Source organism: Dipteris shenzhenensis, chromosome 8, assembly GCF_047967505.1.
Source record: "Dipteris shenzhenensis isolate YYH24624 ecotype China chromosome 8, Dip_SZ_1.0, whole genome shotgun sequence".
NCBI lineage: Eukaryota > Viridiplantae > Streptophyta > Polypodiopsida > Gleicheniales > Dipteridaceae > Dipteris > Dipteris shenzhenensis.
In genome coordinates this window covers 15,955,173-15,973,662 of record NC_141603.1, presented here as the reverse complement: position 1 = coordinate 15,973,662, position 18,490 = coordinate 15,955,173, and the positions used below count along the sequence as shown (strand labels likewise).

The following is an 18,490-nucleotide window of genomic DNA, read 5'->3' as shown; positions in this document are numbered from 1 at the left end:
GGCGAGTTTTGTTGGGAGTTTTCCCGTCTGGGCAGCTTATGGCACACAAACATATTGCTCCTGCTGTTTGTTAGCGATGTCATGCTCTGTGGGAATGTGTTTCATATCTTCTGGCTTTGTCCGCATACTCGTGATTTGCTGGGTATCATTGGACAGTATCTGAGAGCTCGCTTTCCAAATGTTGTTTTTGGAAAATTCTTTTGGCTCTTTCGCATTCATCCACGGCGACCGGAGTTTGATCTATTTTTTACTTGGGTTAGATACTAGGCGCTCTAGACTCTATGGATAGATAGCAATTATAGGGTCTTTGGTGATTCTCAATTATCCACTTTCTTTTTCTTCTGCAGATCTTTGCAGCAATCTCTCTTTGATTGTCTGCAAACTCACTTCATAGATTCCGATGTATATCTTTCTTATACTGAGATTTTCTCTTGATGTATTATCCAGCTTTCCCTTTTTGGGAAGCTCTCTTGAAATATAAAGCAACGAAGTTTTCACCCCAAAAAAAAAAGTGTGTGTGATGTCTCTCCCATTGTCTCTCCACCACAAGCCTTGGAGTTGGAAACTCCTTTCACTGAAAGAGATTTAAGTGATGCTGTTAGATCATGTGGTAGATGGAAATATGCCAAGTACATAGAGCAAGATGTCCTGTCCTCTTGTTGCAAGTTGACATTGCCAAGGCTTTTGACACAATCCAATGGGATTTTATTGTGCAGACCATACAAGCCTTGGGTTTTGGTCAAAAATTGCAGCATGTTATCTAATGGCTCTATTGTAACTAGCCTTCAGAACCCCAAAGGGCGATAAACCACAACTATCTCTGAACACACCGTTAATTACAGCCACTTCACTCCCAATTAATCACACCACATCAAATAGCATAAAAGAAAGTACAGGTGAGGCTAGAATGCCCCTGCTCAATGATCACACAGCGACACCAATTGGCCCCAAACAATTGGCGCCCCTTGCGGTATTTCTTTATTCTTCTTTAGTGAAAAGTAATAGCAAAATTACAACCAGGGTGCACCCCGAACCGTTCCCACTCGCTACCACTGTTCACCGGCCCACACTAGATGCACACTGCATCAAACTGGCAAACTGTGCATCCCAACTGCTAGAGCAAGGCCTAGGCATCCTCTGACCTCAACAACCTAGGCTCAACCTGGGTTCACCCTCTGCAACTGGGTGATTGCAATAGACCCAGGGAATCCCGTAGAGAATCTCAAAACAGAGCACTAGAAATCAATCCCACAGTGAGAACAAAGAGAAACTAGGCTGGAAAAAACACCTGCTCCTCACAAGAACAAGTCCCCGAGGTATCTGGAACCCTGCCAAAGACCTCAAAACAGAGTTTCACAGCCTGAAACCCTAATTTGCGGCAAGAACAACCAGCCTCAGGCTGTGTGCAAGCATCGGACACCTGCAACACGGTCTATACAAGCTGTACGGCCCGTCTATACAGTCCATACACACACCCGCAGCCTGGAAAGGGGTCCGTACAATCTGTACGGACTGTTTGTCAGTCCGTACAGCCTATTAAATGTGCCATACAGCAGCAAAACAGCACCAGGATCGGCTCCAGCACATTGCAGCAGATGCTCCCGGGCTTGGACTGCATGCAACAGGGCTGGAGGGCGAGGAAAAAGAGAGAAACAGCAACGAAATAGCAACCAGCCACCTTTGGAAGGTCTAGCGCAGCAAGAAGAAGAAGGAGAAGATGCAGAAGTGGGCGAATCCTAGAACAGGCCCTTGATTTGGACGCCATCTGCCCTAAAGGAGGGGAAAGGTGCTAAAAGTGGAGTTGGTGGACTGCATGCCTGACATGTGGTACATTAATGCCCCTAACCCCCTGTACCAAGGAAACGTTGGTTTCCTAGGGACAACTTTTGACACGTGGCACATTAATACCCTAACCCCCTGTACCAAGGAAACGTTGGTTTCCTAGGGGAAACTTTTAAAGGCTTTAACCCCACTAACCAATGACAAACATCAGTACTGTCTAGGGTCAACCTTTTAATCCTTTTTAACCCCTCTTCCCACATGAAAATTGGGAATCTATCTGGGGGCAAACTTCCTTGCTCCGTCACACCCCTCCGCGAGGTCAAAGTGATGCCATGCCTTGATTCTAACAGTTAGGTCTAGCCAGTATGTTCCTTTAGATATTTACACTAGGGGCTTTCATGAACTCACTGCTCCTCTAGGCCAGCCCTCAATGGCCAAACTGGTTACAAACTTAGTCATAGCTTATTTGCTTACAAAATTCATGTCCCCGTGACATACCCCCCACTCAAAACAGCAAACATAATGGTTTGCTGTTCCAAATTACAGCAAATAACAATAAAAGAGATAGGGCATGAATAACCCATCCAATGATATACAATGATATACAACTGGCCATGAACATATGGTCTAGGAGAGCACGTGAATCCATCCATAAGTCCAGGCATAACCAACTGGAGTGACGAGTACACTCATCATAGGGGTCTCATGGCAAAAATACTGTCAGCCAACAACACCTCGGGTGAACATGAAGTATCACCAAGCAACCCAATGATACCTTGTGAGCTGTCCGTCCTGAGGAGGTGGAGGCATGACCCCTCTCTTGAGCACCAGATATTGCTCCAGACCGATGCTCGGTTGAGCCTATATGTCCCTCAACCGCAGTCGGCATAAGCTGGAATGCATCCAAATAGATGCTATACTAGCTCAGGTGAATCTACCAATTCACCTTCCTCCAACCACTTCGCATCCAACGCTGAATAATTCTTAAACTTTACCAAGTAGCGACGCTGAGTGCGATGTCGTACTTTCCTATCAGAGTGTGCCGAAATCTGCTCAAGAACAAGTACCTCATCAAGCTCTTCAACTTCGGGCTGATCCTCATGGAGCATATCATCTGGCACTTCGCCTTGAAAAGGTTTCAACAAACTAACATGAAAGGCATTATGAATGATCCAATGATCCGGTAGCTTCAACCCGTAAGCTACATCATTTATTGGTGCCAAAACCTGGAAAAGACCATAGTACCGCATCTTCAACTTTGTGTACACTTTATCCTTGCCTTTCATCTTCTTTAGTCGTGCTTTCTGAAAACGCAGCAGCACCCAATGTCCTTCTTTCAAGATCATTTCACAGAGGTGCTTATCTGCTGCCCTTTTGTGCTTATCCTGGTTTTTCTGGAGGGCTGATTTGACCTTCTAATAGGCAACATCCAGACTTTCCACAAACCTGTCCGCTTCAATTAATTTCTCCTTCGTATGCAAAATGGGTGGAACCTTGCGTTCCCTTGCCACAATTTCAATGGGTGCTTTTCATGTGGAAGAATGCACCATATTGTTGTATGCAAACTCGACAAGTGGCAAAAACTGCTCCCATTTTGATTGCTGATCTGAAACATAGCACTGCTTTAAAAAAATTCGTATGCAAAATGGGTGGAACCTTGCGTTCCCCTGCCACAATTTCAATGGGTGCTTTTCCTCTGGAAGAATGCACCATATTGTTGTATGCAAACTCAACAAGTGGCAAAAACTGCTCCCATTTTGACTGCTGATCTGAAACATAGCACTTGAGGAGATCTAGGGCAGTGGAATTCGCCTCTTCAGACTGCCCATTTGACTCTGGATGAAAAGAGGACGAAAAATTCAGAGATTTACCCATGTTTTCGAAAATACCACTCCAAAAAAGACTAGTCATCCTGGGATCTCTATCACTGACAATTGATTGAGGCATCCCATGATGTTTGAACACATGGGACATAAAAAGTCTTGCAATTTGATATGCTGTAATCTTTTTCTTTACTAGAATGAAATGGGCTTGTTTGCTGAATCTGCGAATTATAGTCCATATCACATCATGTCCACTGGATGTACGGGGCAAATCAAATATGAAATCCATGGCAATACTCTGCCAGGGCCTATCTGGGATAGGCAATAGCCCCGCAGGCTTTTGCCTATCATATTTCACCTTCTGGCAAGTGATACATGTCCTGACACAGGCATCCACATCCTTCCTCAACATAGGCCAGTAAAAATAATGTTCCACAACCTTAACTGTAGCCTCAATACCTCTATGACCAGCGTATGGCAGAGCATGACTTTCTGTGAGAACCTTATGCCTAAGCTGCCTGGTGACACAGAGTCTCCCATGCATCATCATAAAACCATTTTTGAGGGCATAATGGTCATGCTTTTGACCAGCCACAAGCTGTTCATGGACCCGTGAAAAATCAGCATCATCTGCATGCTGATCTACCATGTCATCCAATTCATTGTGATATGAAATGGTCACTGCTGAAACTAGAGGCTTTTTAGACACTGCATTTAGATGTGGCCTCCTCGAAAGAGCCTCTGCTACCACATTTTTATTGCCCGGCACATGCACAATCTGAAAATGAAACATAGAAAGAAAATTGGCCCACCGCATGTGCTTCTCGGACAGCTTCCTCTTGGTGAGGAAGTACCTCAGGGACTAAGGGTCTGTCTACGCATAAAAATCAGCACCCAAAAGATAGTGCTTCCAGGTGGTAAGTGCATGAATAACAGCCAACATCTCCTGCTCATAAACCTGCATGTGGTACTTTGTATCACTGAGAACCTTGCTCTCATATGCCACAACTTTTCCATCTTGCATAAGCACACACCCAATGCTATGTCCACAACCACCACAATGGACAGCAACAGGTTTTTGTAGGTTTGGTAGAATAATCACGGGGTCTGAGCATAACTCTCATTGAGTTCCTCAAAGGCTGCAATTTCCCGATCCTTCCATCTAAAGGTGACCCCTTTCTTCTGTAAGCATACAGAGGTGATGCTATCTCAACAAAATAACAAATAAACCACCTGTAGTACGAGCATAAGCCAAGAAAGCTTCGTACTTCAAGGATATTCCTCAAAGGTGGCCAATTTCTGATGGCTTCTACCTTAGCAAGATCCATCCTCACTCCATCTGCTGAGATAATGTGACTCAAGAAGTGAATTTCAGCCATGAAAATTTCACTCTTCTTGGCATTTATAACCAGCTTGTGCTTGCGTAGCTCTTCGAAAATTGTGGCCAAAGCTCTGCCTCACTCTTAGAGTACACAATGATATCATCGAAGAATGTGCCAACATACTCCCGATGATTTCTGAAAATTCTGTCCATCATCCTATTGAATGTGGCAGGAGCATTCGTAAACTCAAAAGGCATTACTAAAAACTCATATGCACCAAAGGTTGTCCTGAAAGTTGTTTTGTGCTCATCCGCTGGTCGTATGCGTATCTGGTGATACCCACTTTTCAGATCAATAGAGCTGAATGCTCTGGACCCTTCCAATCGATCCAAAATGTCATCTATTCGTGGAATTGGAAATCTCTTGATGTGACCTTGTTCAGAGCCCTGTAGTCAATGCACATCCGCCATGACCCATCCTTCTTCTGAACAAGAAGCACTGAAGAGCAATAGGGAGAGGAGCTTGGCTGTATCAGTCCTTTTTCCAACAGCTCCTTCGCCTGGTTCATGATCTCCTCCTGTTGGGCTGCAGTAAACCCGATATGGAGGCTTGTTGGGTGGTGAGCTACCTGGAATCACATCAATACCATGATACTTCGGCCTTTTAGGTGGCAATTCCTGTGGCAAAGCATCAGAAAAACAATCCTGAAATTGCAAAAGAAAATCTGTCCTGTTTTTATCCAGCTCTGAAAGGCTAGGACTTTCCTCACTCAAAGAGCCCTCTTTTGCAAAAATCAAGTAAGCTGAAAGATGTTTTTTCATTATATTTGTAATAGCAGAAGCTGATACAACAGGGACTGACTCTCCCTTATGTTTTGCATCAAGAACATGGATCTTGCCCCGATGAGTAAGTGTCAGCTTCTTGTTTCTGGTGTCAAGCACACCTCCAACTCGATAACACCATGGCATCCACAACAAAACGTCACACTCGGGTAGTGGCATAATGTAAAACTCTTATGTGTCCACATGATTCTGAATATGCAGCCACAACTTCCCGATGATCGGAGTGACAGGCGTGACCAGGATTAGCCATGTTTTCTTCACACTAAGCTCCCATATCTTCTGCACGTATACCCAACTTTGCTGCGAGCTCAGGTGAAATGAAATTCACTCGGGCTCCCGAATCAAAGAAAATAAAACATGATTCATCCGAAAATAAAACATGATTCATCCCTGATCTTTCCCCAAGCCCTGTATAACTCCGTTTTCTCCGATTCATGCGTGCCTCCAATAACATCAGGCAACAGACCAGCACTCGGCTTTGGCTTTTTCCCCCTTGTGTCATCTTTATTTTCCTCTTTATGCTCATGCTTTTCCTCTGCAAAGGACTTCCTCTTCCGATGAGGGCATTCATGGGCTCTATGGCCTTCCTGCTTGCAAATAAAACACTTGTGGGCTTCAAATAGTTCCTGCTTCTCCTCGGGAGACAACCGAGGTTGTAACGAAGGCTGTCCATGCCTCTGGCCTGCAACAAAGGCTGATTTTGCTGGTTTTTCGAACCGCTTAGCCTTTCTAAAATCTTCCTTGGCATTACCTTTGTTTCCTGAGCTCTTTTTGAACCCACTGATCCGTCCTTGCATCAAAGCATATGCTGTATTTGCATTCTCTATGAGTTGGGACAGATTTGTCACCTGTGTTTTTGTGCAATAATCCTTATCTCTTTAGGCAATCCACAACAGTATTTCTCAACCTGCTCAGAGAAGGGAACCTGACAGTAACAGCTGACAAGTAACAACGCATCTTGTATTCATCCAAATTTCTGCAACCCTCTGCATTAAGCTGATGCCACTGAGTCATAATGTCCACTTCAAATGTGGTGGTCAGCCATGCCGCTGAAAACAACTGCTTAAACTCAACCCATGTCATGGGAGCTTTTCCTTGCAAAAGTAAATTAGTCCACCACTGAAGGGCATTACCCTTCAAGAAAGCGGCGGCTTTTCTGATTTTTGAGCTCTCAATGAAGTTACCTCCAGTGTACGCAGCATCAGCAAAGCTTTCAACCAGTCCTGCATCCCACTGAAAGTCTCAAACTTGACTGCTTCCCCACCTTTTAAGTCCTTTAGTTTGCCCTTAAGCGCTAGATTGTCATACATTGGTGGCTGCAAGTATGGGGGCTGCATCATTCCAGGTACATTAGTTCCAGTTCCCATACTGGGATTACCCATGCCAGGTCCTGCCAGGCTCTTAGAATGTTCCATTTCAGCCCGGCATGCAGCCGGTACAGCAGCCTATGATGGGAGGCATGATGCAGCCCGGGAATGCAAATGTAATGTATACCAACATGGGGATGCAACCCGGAATGCAGACAGGGATGCCTGGTATGTAGGGTGGTTCCTTGGGACCCCCGCAAATGTCTGGTATGTACCCATTCCTCCCATGGGCTGTCCCACCATGGCCTGGAAAATTGATCCACTGCCTAAATAACTTGGTTGCATCACAGGCTGGGGGTAGGCTGCTGTCCTTGATGCACAAACTGAAAATTATTCCCTTGCGAGGAATTTTGCTGCAAATTTGCAGGCTGCTGGGCATTTCCCATCCCAGATCCATGTAAAGGCATATCTGATCCATGCAAAGGCAACTCTGGTGGCTGTCCACTAAAAGATGCATGCCTGTGTGTCTTCTTTTTCTTGGCTGCCCGCTTGCTTCTGGGAGGCGCTTGCAGAATTTCTGCAAAGTTTTGTGTGAGCAAATTCAAAGCTTCCATGGTACCTGCCACTCGCGCTTTATGGAGAGCCTCTGCCTCTAAATCATTTGACTCATCAGACTCCTTATCCTGAGGGGCTACATGCATAGGCTCAAGGGGAACATGCTGTCCTGCATCAGGTGCATCATCACCACTGACATAAGGCTCTTCCTCATGGCCATCTGACAACTCTGCTTCCTCCTGCGTGGAGAGAGTCTCTGACCGCTCACAGTGTGACATCGTGGCTGTAATACGGATGCAATAACCACTTCTCTTCACCCAAATCTACCAGGGCCCACCTTCTGTAGAAAGAGAGTGTGATCCCGGCAATGGAACCACTCTAACCGGCCTTTGGAACCCCAAAGGCACAACTATCTTTGAACACACCGCCAATTACAGCCACTTAGCTCCCAATTAATCACACCACATCAAATAGCATAAAAGAAAGTACAGGTGAGGCTAGAATGCCCCTCCTCAATGATCACACAGCAACACCGATTGGCCCCAAACACTTGGCGCCCCTTGTGGTATTTCTTTATTCTTCTTTAGTGAAAAGTAATAGCAAACTTACAACCAGGGCGCACCCTGAACCGTTCCCACTGGCTACCACCGTTCACCGGCCCACACTAGACACACACTGCATCAAACTCGCAAACTGTGCATCCCAACTGCTAGAGCAAGGCCTAGGCATCCTTTGACCTCAACAACCTGGTCTCAACCTGGGTTCACCCTCTGTAACTGGGTGATTGCAACAGACCCAGGGAATCCCGTAGAGAATCTCAAAACAGAGAACTAGAAATCAATCCCACAGTGAAAACAAAGAGAAATTGGGCTGGAAATCCAGGATTGCGCGCCCACAGCACAGGCTGCAACCAAAAACACATGCTCCTCACAAGAACAGGTCCCCGAGGTATCCAAAACCCTGCCAAAGACCTCAAAACAGAGTTTCACAGCCTGAAACCCTAATTTGCAGCAAGTAAAACCAGCCTCGGGCTGCGTGCAAGCACCGAACGCCTGCAACAAGGTCCGTACAAGCTGTATGGCATGTCCGTACAGTCTGTACACAGTCCCGCAGCCTGGAAAGGGGTCCGTACAGTCTGTACGGACTGTTTATCAGTCCATACAGCCTATTAAATACGCCGTACAGCAGCAAAACAGCACCGGGATGGGCTCCAACAAGTCGCAGAAGATGCTCCCCGGCTTGGACTGCGTGCAACAGGGCTGGAGGGCGAGGAAACAGAGAGAAACAGCAACGAAATAGCAACCAGCCACCTCTGGAAGGTCTGGTGCAGCAAGAAGAAGAAGGAGAAGATGCAGAAGTGGGCAAATCCTAGAACAGGCCCTTGATTTGGACACCATCTGCCCTAAAGGAGGGGAAAGGTGCTAAAAGTGGAGCTGGTGGGCACATGTGGCACATTAATACCCCTAACCCCCTGTACCAAGGAAACGTTGGTTTCCTAGGGACAACTTTTGACACGTGGCACATTAATGCCCCTAACCCCCTGTACCAAGGAAACGTTGGTTTCCTAGGGGCAACTTTTAAAGGCTCTAACCCCACTAACCAATGACAAACATTGGTACTGTCTAGGGACAACCTTTTAATCCTTTTCAACCCCTCTTCCCACATGAAACTTGGGAATCTATCTGGGGGCAAACTTCCTAGCTCCGTCACACCCCTCCACGAGGTCAAAGTGATGCCATGCCTTGATTCTAACAGTTAGGTCTAGCCAGTGTGTCCAGTTAGATGTTAACACTAAGGGCTTTCAGGAACTCACTACTCCTCTAGGCCAGTCCCCCATGGCCAAACTGGTTACAAACTTAGTCATAGCTTATTTGCTTATAAAATTCACGTCCCCATGACATATATAGTGATAGCAAACTTGCTTGCATGCCGTCGGGGGGTATCTCTGAATCTTCGACCCTCCATTGTTCATTCCGCTAGGGCTGTCCTCTAAGTGCCCTTTTGTATGCTATAGCCACGCATCCCATGCTTCAATATATGGATCATTTGGTGGCGACTGACATGTTACTTGGTTTGGAGATTCCACGAAGTCGCCCTATCATTGCTCAGGCTTATGTAGATGATTCCTTTTTTGTGCCACAGAATACTGAGAGGAACCTTTCCTCACTTATGCAAGCTCTCTCTTTGTATTGGCTGGCTGCTGGCCTTCATGTGAATTTTCAGAAATCTCGTTTGTTGCCTTTGCATTCTAAAGACTGGCACAATCTTTTATGGTTGGGGGAATTGTCCCGCCCACTCAATTGGTACACCAACGTGGTTATCCTCTGGGTTGGATGATTACTCGTCGTCAACAGACTGATTGGGTTCTTGCCAAATTAAAGAAAAAGCTTGAATATTGGAAGTTAGCCACTTGGCCTTTGCATGTTCGGCTCCGAATTGTTCAATCCATTTTGGTGGCCTACATTCAATTCTATTTGCCTTTGATCTTTTTTAGCAAAGGAGATCTTACCTCCTTTATGTCCATCATCATGGAAATCTTATGGCGTTCCAAACGTGGCAGAAAAAGCTTGCGCTTGCTTCCAGTACATTAGTTATGTTCGCCAAAAATGCATGGAGGGTTGAATATTCTTAATATTCATGTGCATATTCTTGCCCATAAGGGAAAAATGACAATTCCTACATGGAGATCACCATTGGGCTGCTAGGATGCGCTTTTTGCTTCTACAAATCACTACCCCTGCTTTTGGTCACTGCCGGCCTCCTCAGTGGGACTTTATTTTGGGTCGTATTGAAGGCAAGGTCAAAGGTTGCCCTCTTGTTTCTCGAATGTTTTTGGATTGGAAGCATATTCTTTCGCATTTGGCTTGGCATGGCCGTGACTCGTTGCAGGGTAACTCTTTGAGAGCTAAGAGCATCCACTGATCACAGGGTTTTTTCCCACCGTTGGCTTTGCAAGAGCCCCGACGTTCATATTTCCTTAATTCGAAAGGGATCTCTTCTGTGGCTCATGTCATTCATGATAATGGCACTCTCCTTTCCTTTCCTTTGGCTGCTAGAAAGTATGGTTTAGGGATGCATTATCGTCCTGTATGGCATGCTATTATACGCATGCTCCTATCTTTTCAACCGATACCGCCTCTAGAGCTTCAAGACAGGCTTCAAGATTGGACTCTTCTTTCAACACACTCGTCCATTCGTCCTTTAAAGCTATCCCATATTAATAATTACAATGTCCTCTTTATATAAAGTTCTATTGCCTCTACCTTGGGCTTCAGCTAGGGCAAATCAGATTTGGCAATTGGATCGTCCAACCAAATGGTGGCGGAAAAGATTGAGTCAGATTTGGCATTCCAAGGTCCCTCTTCGACAACAGGTCTTTTTATGGCGCATTTTGTTGGGGGTTCCCATCTGGACAGCTCATAGCACACCGACGTATTGCTCCAGTTATTTGTCGTCATTGTTTGGCTCCAAGGGAGTCTGTGTCTCATATTTTTTGGCACTACCCCGATACCCTTGACTCCTTCGATAGCGGTTGCGACTGAGATTTCCTCATGCTACCTTCGGCAAGTTTTTCTCGCTTTTCGAGATTTATCCTCGCCGACCGGAGTTTGAGTTGTTATTTTCTTGGGTTCGCTATTGGGCACTCTGGACTGTCTGGAAAGATAGAAACCACAAAGTCTTTAGTGATCCATTGGTTTCTATTTTTCTTTTCTTTCACCACTCCTTGTAGCAAACTCTCTTTGATTGTCTACAAACTCATTACATAGACTCTAATGTATACTTGTCCTAAAGTGAGATTTTCTCTTAATGTACTTTTCAGCTTCCCAGTTTGGGACAGCTCCATTGTAATATAAAGCATCAAAATTTTCACCAAAAAAGTGAGTGTGTGTGTGCATGCATAAATGCATACATACATAGGCGTGTGTTACATACATATGTGTACATGCATGTATGTGAGCGGGTGTACGTGCACATCTTTTACCAACTGAAAAACACAAAAAATGAAGGGAAGAATGGAGAGCACAGTAAATAGCAATTGCAAGCGTAAACCTGTTGCAAGACAAGGGCAGCACCTTCCATTATCTCACTGATGCAACCTATTCCACCTCCAATTGAAACTCCCTGTGGAAAATGATGTAAGCATAAACACTTATTAGCATGAGGAAAACCCAGAACGTCAAACAAAGACGACGATTGAAAGCAATGTCTTTATACCGTTCTTTCAAGCCCTTCTAACTCTTGAGGATGCCAGTCGGCATCTGCAAGTGCTTCTTCAGCAGCACACAAGGCATAAGATATGAATGGTGCTAAAGACTTAGAGTCCTGTTTTCAAAAGAAACCAAAGTATTCTGAATCATTAGAAAGAATAGAAAATAGTCTTTACTAACCAAGGATTTGCTAAGGAAGAGCACCACTAAGTTTTCGCGTCAAAGAAAAAGCAGACCTTTCCTTGAAGCCATCTCCCAGCATCAAAATCGCCCGTTGCTGAACCAATTGGCACGGCAGCAACTACTTGCGATGGCATCTGCCCCAACAATTCTGACGCATCGACATTCGGTAATCCACTCACTTTCAGGTCCTCCGCACGCAAGGATCTTACTCCGCAGCTCCTCTCAATCAATCGCTTCCATGTATATTCCACTCCACTTCCAAGAGGTGTAACCATTCCAAGGCCTACAATCATGGTTCCGTAAAGTCTATTACTCCCAGTCTTGATTCCGAATGTGGCGTAAAGAGACTACAGCTTACCTGTAACCACGACTCTACGCTGGGGCAGGCGGGGCGGAGCACTGAAAGTTGGCTTGGATGTGTTCGAAGAATTGGAAGCGAAGCTCCGAGAGAAGTGAGTTCTGGTAAGCAAGCATCTTCGGACTCCCATCTTGGATCATCTACTCCTGATGAAGCGGGCAGCATATCGCAGAAGGTCAATGCGAAAGTGCTTTACTGCGATTTTGGAGCAAAACAACATCGGGATTTGCTCAGGCAGAGATCGTTGGGATGCGCGAGAACTCGCATCCATCCATGTATCTTTCAATAAAAAAATCTGCAGATTTCCAATGCTCACTCATATAGAAAGCACAGTGACAGTCCACTTGGAAGCCCCGGAATAGTTTTGGCTTTGTGGTCCGCCAAGAGCCAAAATCAAAGGTAATAGTTCCCACTAATAAACATTGGGCGGCCCTTATCTTTATTATTGCCGACCACACCCACACATGGCCATGGGGAAAGTGCTCCCCCAAGAGCCAAAATTTGATTAGGCAGGTAGCATTGTCACATAAAAAGGAAATCTCGCCTCTTGTTTCTAGATACTCTGCTCTCTTTATAGATAGAGGATGAAACTTAAAGAGCTCGATGAATTGTAAGAGGCTTTTCTGTTCCTCTACTCGGTAAACTGATGTACCAGACTGGAATGGCTAGTTTAGTTAGGCTGACATAAGGAACTTTTTCTATTGAATCTGACTAAACGTATTAGATCTGGCTTCCAAGGAAAAGCTATTGTTCAAACTATTTTACTTTGGCCATGGAGTGTTGTGCTCCAGTAGTAGGATTCTTATAGCTGAAGGTACAGCTAGTAGAAAGACAGAAGCAAAAGCATTAAAGAGGTAGAGAAGGGGGGGCCAAGGGGGGAGTTGTTGTGGGGCCAAGAGATGATGATGTTGAATCGAACCGTAGGTGACTTTGCAATTTACATGGAGTGGAGGCAAGTGCCTCTTTGCAGTTTTACATGAAGTAGACAGAAGTAGGAATAGGCAGCCTTGATTTATTATCTTCACGTCTTTGAAAAGAACATTGTGTCTCGTTTTTTAAAGCTTGAAAGCTTGTGCCAATGTAGGAGCCACAGAAAAAGGTCAACAAATACATGCTCAGATTGCCACAATGGGATTAGAAAGAGATCCTTTTACTGGCAACACCTTGGTTAATATGTATGCCAAATGTCTTGCTTATTTGTTCAAAGTTGGGCTAGAAGCTTATAGATCTCTCAGGAACTACCTTATCCCAATGCTAGTGGAATGTGGAAGCATGTGCAATGCTCTATAGGTTTTTGATAGGTTGGTTGATATGTATGAGCATTCTTGGACCTCCCTCATCATGGGCTATATTGAATGTGGGAAATCAAAGCATGCCCTCATTCTATACGAGAAAATGTAGAAGGATTGTATACAACATCATGCAAGCATATGTTTTGGATCTAGCTAGGCTGAGAAATGCATAAAGAGGCTGTGAAATACATGCTTAGATTGCGGGTTAGGAAAGGGATCCTTTTGTTGACACACTTTGGTCAATATGTATGGCAATTGTGGCTGCCTTGCAAATGCAAGGGAAGAGTTTGACAAGATTGGTCTTGTGGAGGGCACCAATTGTGGAATATGCCCATTGGTCGATGCGTATGCAAAATGTGGCTTGGTTGCAACAACAAAAGAAGCATGTGACATGCTTCCAGCTCATAATAATGTCTCACAAACTACACTAATTGTAGGGTATGTTGAACGTGGGCTTGGTGACAAAGCACCGTGCTGTTTCAAACAGATGCAATTGAATGGTGTTTCTTCGGATGCTATCACATGTGTTTAAAGCTTGAAAGCTTGTGCCAGCATAGATGCCATAGACAAGGGCTGAGCAATTCTTGCTCACCTACTCCCTCTGATCGATTTCACCCCTTCTCTACCTCTCCTTCGTTCGCTCGCTTGTTCCCTCAATTGGGATTCAATCCCATAGTCTCAACCCTCACCTCTTCCTTCTAATCGATGCCACGCTCAACTTCCTCTCCTTCATCCGTAGGTGAATGGTCCGTTGGTGACTGGTTCTTTGCTTACTTGTTCCCTCCAATTGGGATTCAATACTATAGTCTCAGCCCTTACCCCTTCCCTCTAATTGATGCCACACTCAACTGGATCTCCTTCATCCGTTGATGACTGGTTCATTCGATCACTTGGTCACTCACCCCTTCCCTCTAATCGAACCCACCCTCGACTGCCTCTCCTTGCTCGTCTAAGAACTTGTAGGCTTGATCGTTCTAAGCACATACTACAATCAAGCACTCAAGGAGATTGCATTCTACAACCCTTGAATTCTACAGCCCTCCAGGAATTCTCCAAGCTGCGTCATCTGCGTCAGAATTCTACAAGCTGCATTAGAATTCTCCATCTGTGTCATCTGCATCATCTATAATCAAGGCTGTGCCCTTCTTGGAGGTTGCAAGGAGGCCTTACAACATTTGTTCAAATGCACGCCAAAGGCATTAGGCCAAAAAAAATCACCTTCTTTGGTGTTTTTAATGTCTATGTCAGTGTGGCAAGGATAGAAGAGGGTAGAGAGATTCAGGCTACAATTGTGGTAGAGAGATTCATGCTACAATTGTCTGCATAGGAAGGGAGTAAGATGTTGTCATGGGAATAGTTCCCATCAATATGTATGATGAGTTCAAAGAAAGGCGATCTGCTAGTGTGAGAAAGCTTCTGCTGCATGGTAATTCTGTTTTTGAACATGGTATAAGGACCACTTTTGGAGATTTACAGGTGGTGAAGCTTGCTGAGCAAGGGTCACCTTGCCTAGATGCTCCATCTGTGTCATCTTGAGACCTACTGATGCTCTACAGGAGTATGGAGTCTAAAGGATTCAGGTTAGCATTGTCTATTTACATGCTTATATATCTATCTATTGTTTAAGTACACATGACAATATGCCTAGATCTACTCCAACAATGACCTAGCATCTTTAAATGGCATGATCATGATCAAGTCCTCTGCATCTTTCAATAGTTTATGTCTGGCTTCACACCTCTAGCCTGCAATCATCCAAGCTGGTTCACTTACCATACATATTGACGATGACTATCCCCACCACCACATCTGACTCCCATGTGTTGCCAACAATAAGAGCATGGATCTCTTGATCTTTCTCTAAGGCTGCTACACTAGCACTGAGAACACAGACAAAGGTTGTGTTTTGCCTGCATTTGCAAAGACATGTAGGGCGTCCTAATGGACATTGCAATCATGGTGTGGAATGCAATGATTGTTGCAGGATATGTCGAGCATGGGCCTGGTGAGGAAGCGCTTGGGCATCTAGAACAGATGCAACTGGAGAGTCTCTCTCCAGATGCTGTCACATTTGCTTACAACCTGAAAGTTTGTGGGAATGTAGGAGTAAGAGACAGGGGCTGAGAAATACACACTAAAATAGCCAGAGAAGGGCTAAACGTAGGCAGGCTGTGCAGAACATGGAGTTAGAAGAAGAGCAGCTCTATGCTGCATCTAAGGAGTAGTGCGGGCTGACACATGTGCTGCAAACCAAGGCAGCCATAAGGGTTAGATGAGCTAGGCATAAGGGATGGAGTGCCTTTGCAAATAGGCACAAATAGGCAAGCAGTGTGGGCATGACAGTTGGGTGGGTGAACTTGCTGTCCAGTCTGCATTGTGGGGTGCTAACAATGGGCATTACTTGCAGGCATTGGAAAAAGTTATTTTGTAGAATGTAATCTCCTTGAGTGCCATGATTGTAGCATGTTCTTACTGAAATTGGAAAGAGTTCATTTTGTAGGCAACACCTTGGCTATTGTGTATGCCAAATTATGGTTCCTTGTGAAACCAAGCGATGTATTTCACAGGCTTATGCTCATGATTTACTCTCATGGATTGCAATAATTGGATAATATGTTGAACATGGGCTTTGTGAGGAAATACTAAAGTTTTCTACAAAAATGCAACTAGATAGTGTGTCTTGAAATCCCTACTCATCTACTCACAGTTCTCTTCCCCCTCTTTTCACCTCCACACTCTTCTTCTATTTTCCTATGGCTGAATGCACAAAGAAGCTGCAGCCAACATGCCTCCACTTGAAGAGCCAAGAGGGTGGAATGCACTGCTAGGGGATTATGCCCTTCATAATGATTATGAGCCATGAATGGTAGAGAAGATGCTGGTGCTAATATGTGGCAGCATGCAAATGGTATAGAAGAGCTTAGATGGTTGAGCCTTTGATGTTGTTGTGGGGATAGCCCTTGTCAATATGTATAGCAAATGTGGGAGCTTGGAAGATTCTAAGGTTGTGTTTGCAAGGATCCCATTGTAGGATGATGCCATGATTGGAGTGTCTATTCAGAATGGGCATGCCAAAGAGGCCCTTCAACTGCCTAATCAAATGCATTGTACAACTCTGATGTGAGAGTCTCATTACAGTTCCACCCCTCTGCACTTAAATGTCCCACTTCCCTTCCCTTTGGCCTCCATGTGCCACCCTTTTATGCTGGAGTTGCATGCGTGTCACGACTGTGAGAGAATAGATCAAGTCTATAGCCCACTGAAGCTCACTGGAGAGCATGCAGGCTGACAGAGATTGAAGGTGTTAAGAAGAGGTAGAAAACATTTTGGAGGACACAAGGGTCCACATCAATACATCACCCTAATGTTTACACTGAGATGTCATTTTTATATTAATAGAGGCCATTGTTGCGAAATACAAGGAGAATTGGGAAGCAAAGTAGGGAGCAAAATGCAGACAGAATTGGAAAGGAATATAGGGAGCAAAACATAGGAAGAATGGAGAACTGGGAAGTGATGTAGGGAGCAAAAAGAGAATTGTGAAGCAATGTAGGGAGCAAAACGTAGGCAGTTTGTGCAAGAAAATTGAAGAAACAAAAACAAAAGCAAACAGAGAGAGAGAGAGAGAGAGAGAGAGAGAGAGAGAGAGAGAGAGAGAGCAAGAGCAAGAGCAAGAAAGAGAGAGAATACAAGAGTGAAGTCATTGAAACCCTAGGAGAAGAAGTGAGGCTGCCACATGGGCAGAACATGGAGTTAGAAGAAGAGCAACTCTATGCTGCATCTAAGGAGTGATGCGGGCTAACACATGTGCTGCAAACCAAGGCAGCCCTGGGCTAGATGAGCTAGGCATAAGGGGTGGAAGTGCCTTTGCAAAAAGGCACAAATAGACAAGCAGTGTGGGCATGTCAGTTGGGTGGGTGAACTTGCTGTCTAGCCTGCATTGTGGGGTGCTGACAGAAGATCAATTATCTAGTTCATTGAAATCAAAGGGATGAGGGCTGCCTTTCCCTCATTTGTATAAAGGGAAGCTTAGGCACCTTGTGGTCCCATTAGGCATCCACAGTGACCCAACACTCATCCAAGAGCAAGTGTGTAGCCCACTGAAGCACACTGGAGAGCACACAAGCTGACAAAAGATTGAAGGTGCTAAGAGGAAGTAGGAGACAACATTTTGGAGGACACAAGGGTTCTAAATGCAAATGAAAGGGACCTTGTTATGGTCAATGCTTTTAGCTTGCATTTGACCAAATAGTTGTAAAGCCTCCTTACTATGCCCTTCCTGGAGACAAGTTGTGATCATGGTATTCCATGAGACCTGAGCAGATGTTGCAGCAAGTGAACTGCACAGAATCACGAGCAGATCAAAGCTATTTGAGCAACAAAGCTTATGCAGTGATTTTAATACTCCAGGATTACTTTGTTACACAGACAAACGTTGGGATGTATGGGAGCATGTGCAAAGCAAGGAGATTGTTCACCATAATGCCTTTTCACAATGGTCTCCTAGACTGCCATAATTGTGGCTTTTGACCACAATGGGCATTGCTTGCAGGCATTAGATAGGTTCCATCAAAAGGGAAGCAAGTTGATCAAGGTTACAGCAATCACTGCCTTCTGGCTATCCACAGGGAGCAGTCTGGAGATGAGATTGTAGGCCAATTCACCCTTGTAGCCATAGCCAAACATGAAGGGGAAGTACATGCTTTATGGCCAATTCACCCTTGCAGTCATAGCCAAACATGAAGGGGAAGTACATGCTGCAAGAGACGAGCTAGGAGATTTTAATATGTATGATGTCAAACCCATCATGTCTAGGTT

At 44.9% G+C, this 18,490-nt stretch overlaps 1 protein-coding gene across 1 annotated transcript in view; it reads right to left on the bottom strand.

Moving 5' to 3' along the window:
- Positions 1-12,731, bottom strand: part of LOC147899180 (Beta-ketoacyl synthase) — an 83,442-nt gene extending 70,711 nt beyond the window's left edge. The window contains exons 1-4 of the mRNA XM_087378381.1: positions 12,381-12,731; positions 12,076-12,305; positions 11,847-11,954; positions 11,682-11,753 (exon numbers count right to left, since the gene is read on the bottom strand). Coding sequence (XP_087234507.1) covers positions 11,682-11,753; positions 11,847-11,954; positions 12,076-12,305; positions 12,381-12,510 — 540 coding nt within the window. The 5' untranslated portion in view covers positions 12,511-12,731. The remainder of the gene's footprint in view (positions 1-11,681; positions 11,754-11,846; positions 11,955-12,075; positions 12,306-12,380) is intronic.
- Positions 12,732-18,490: the final 5,759 nt, after the last annotated feature.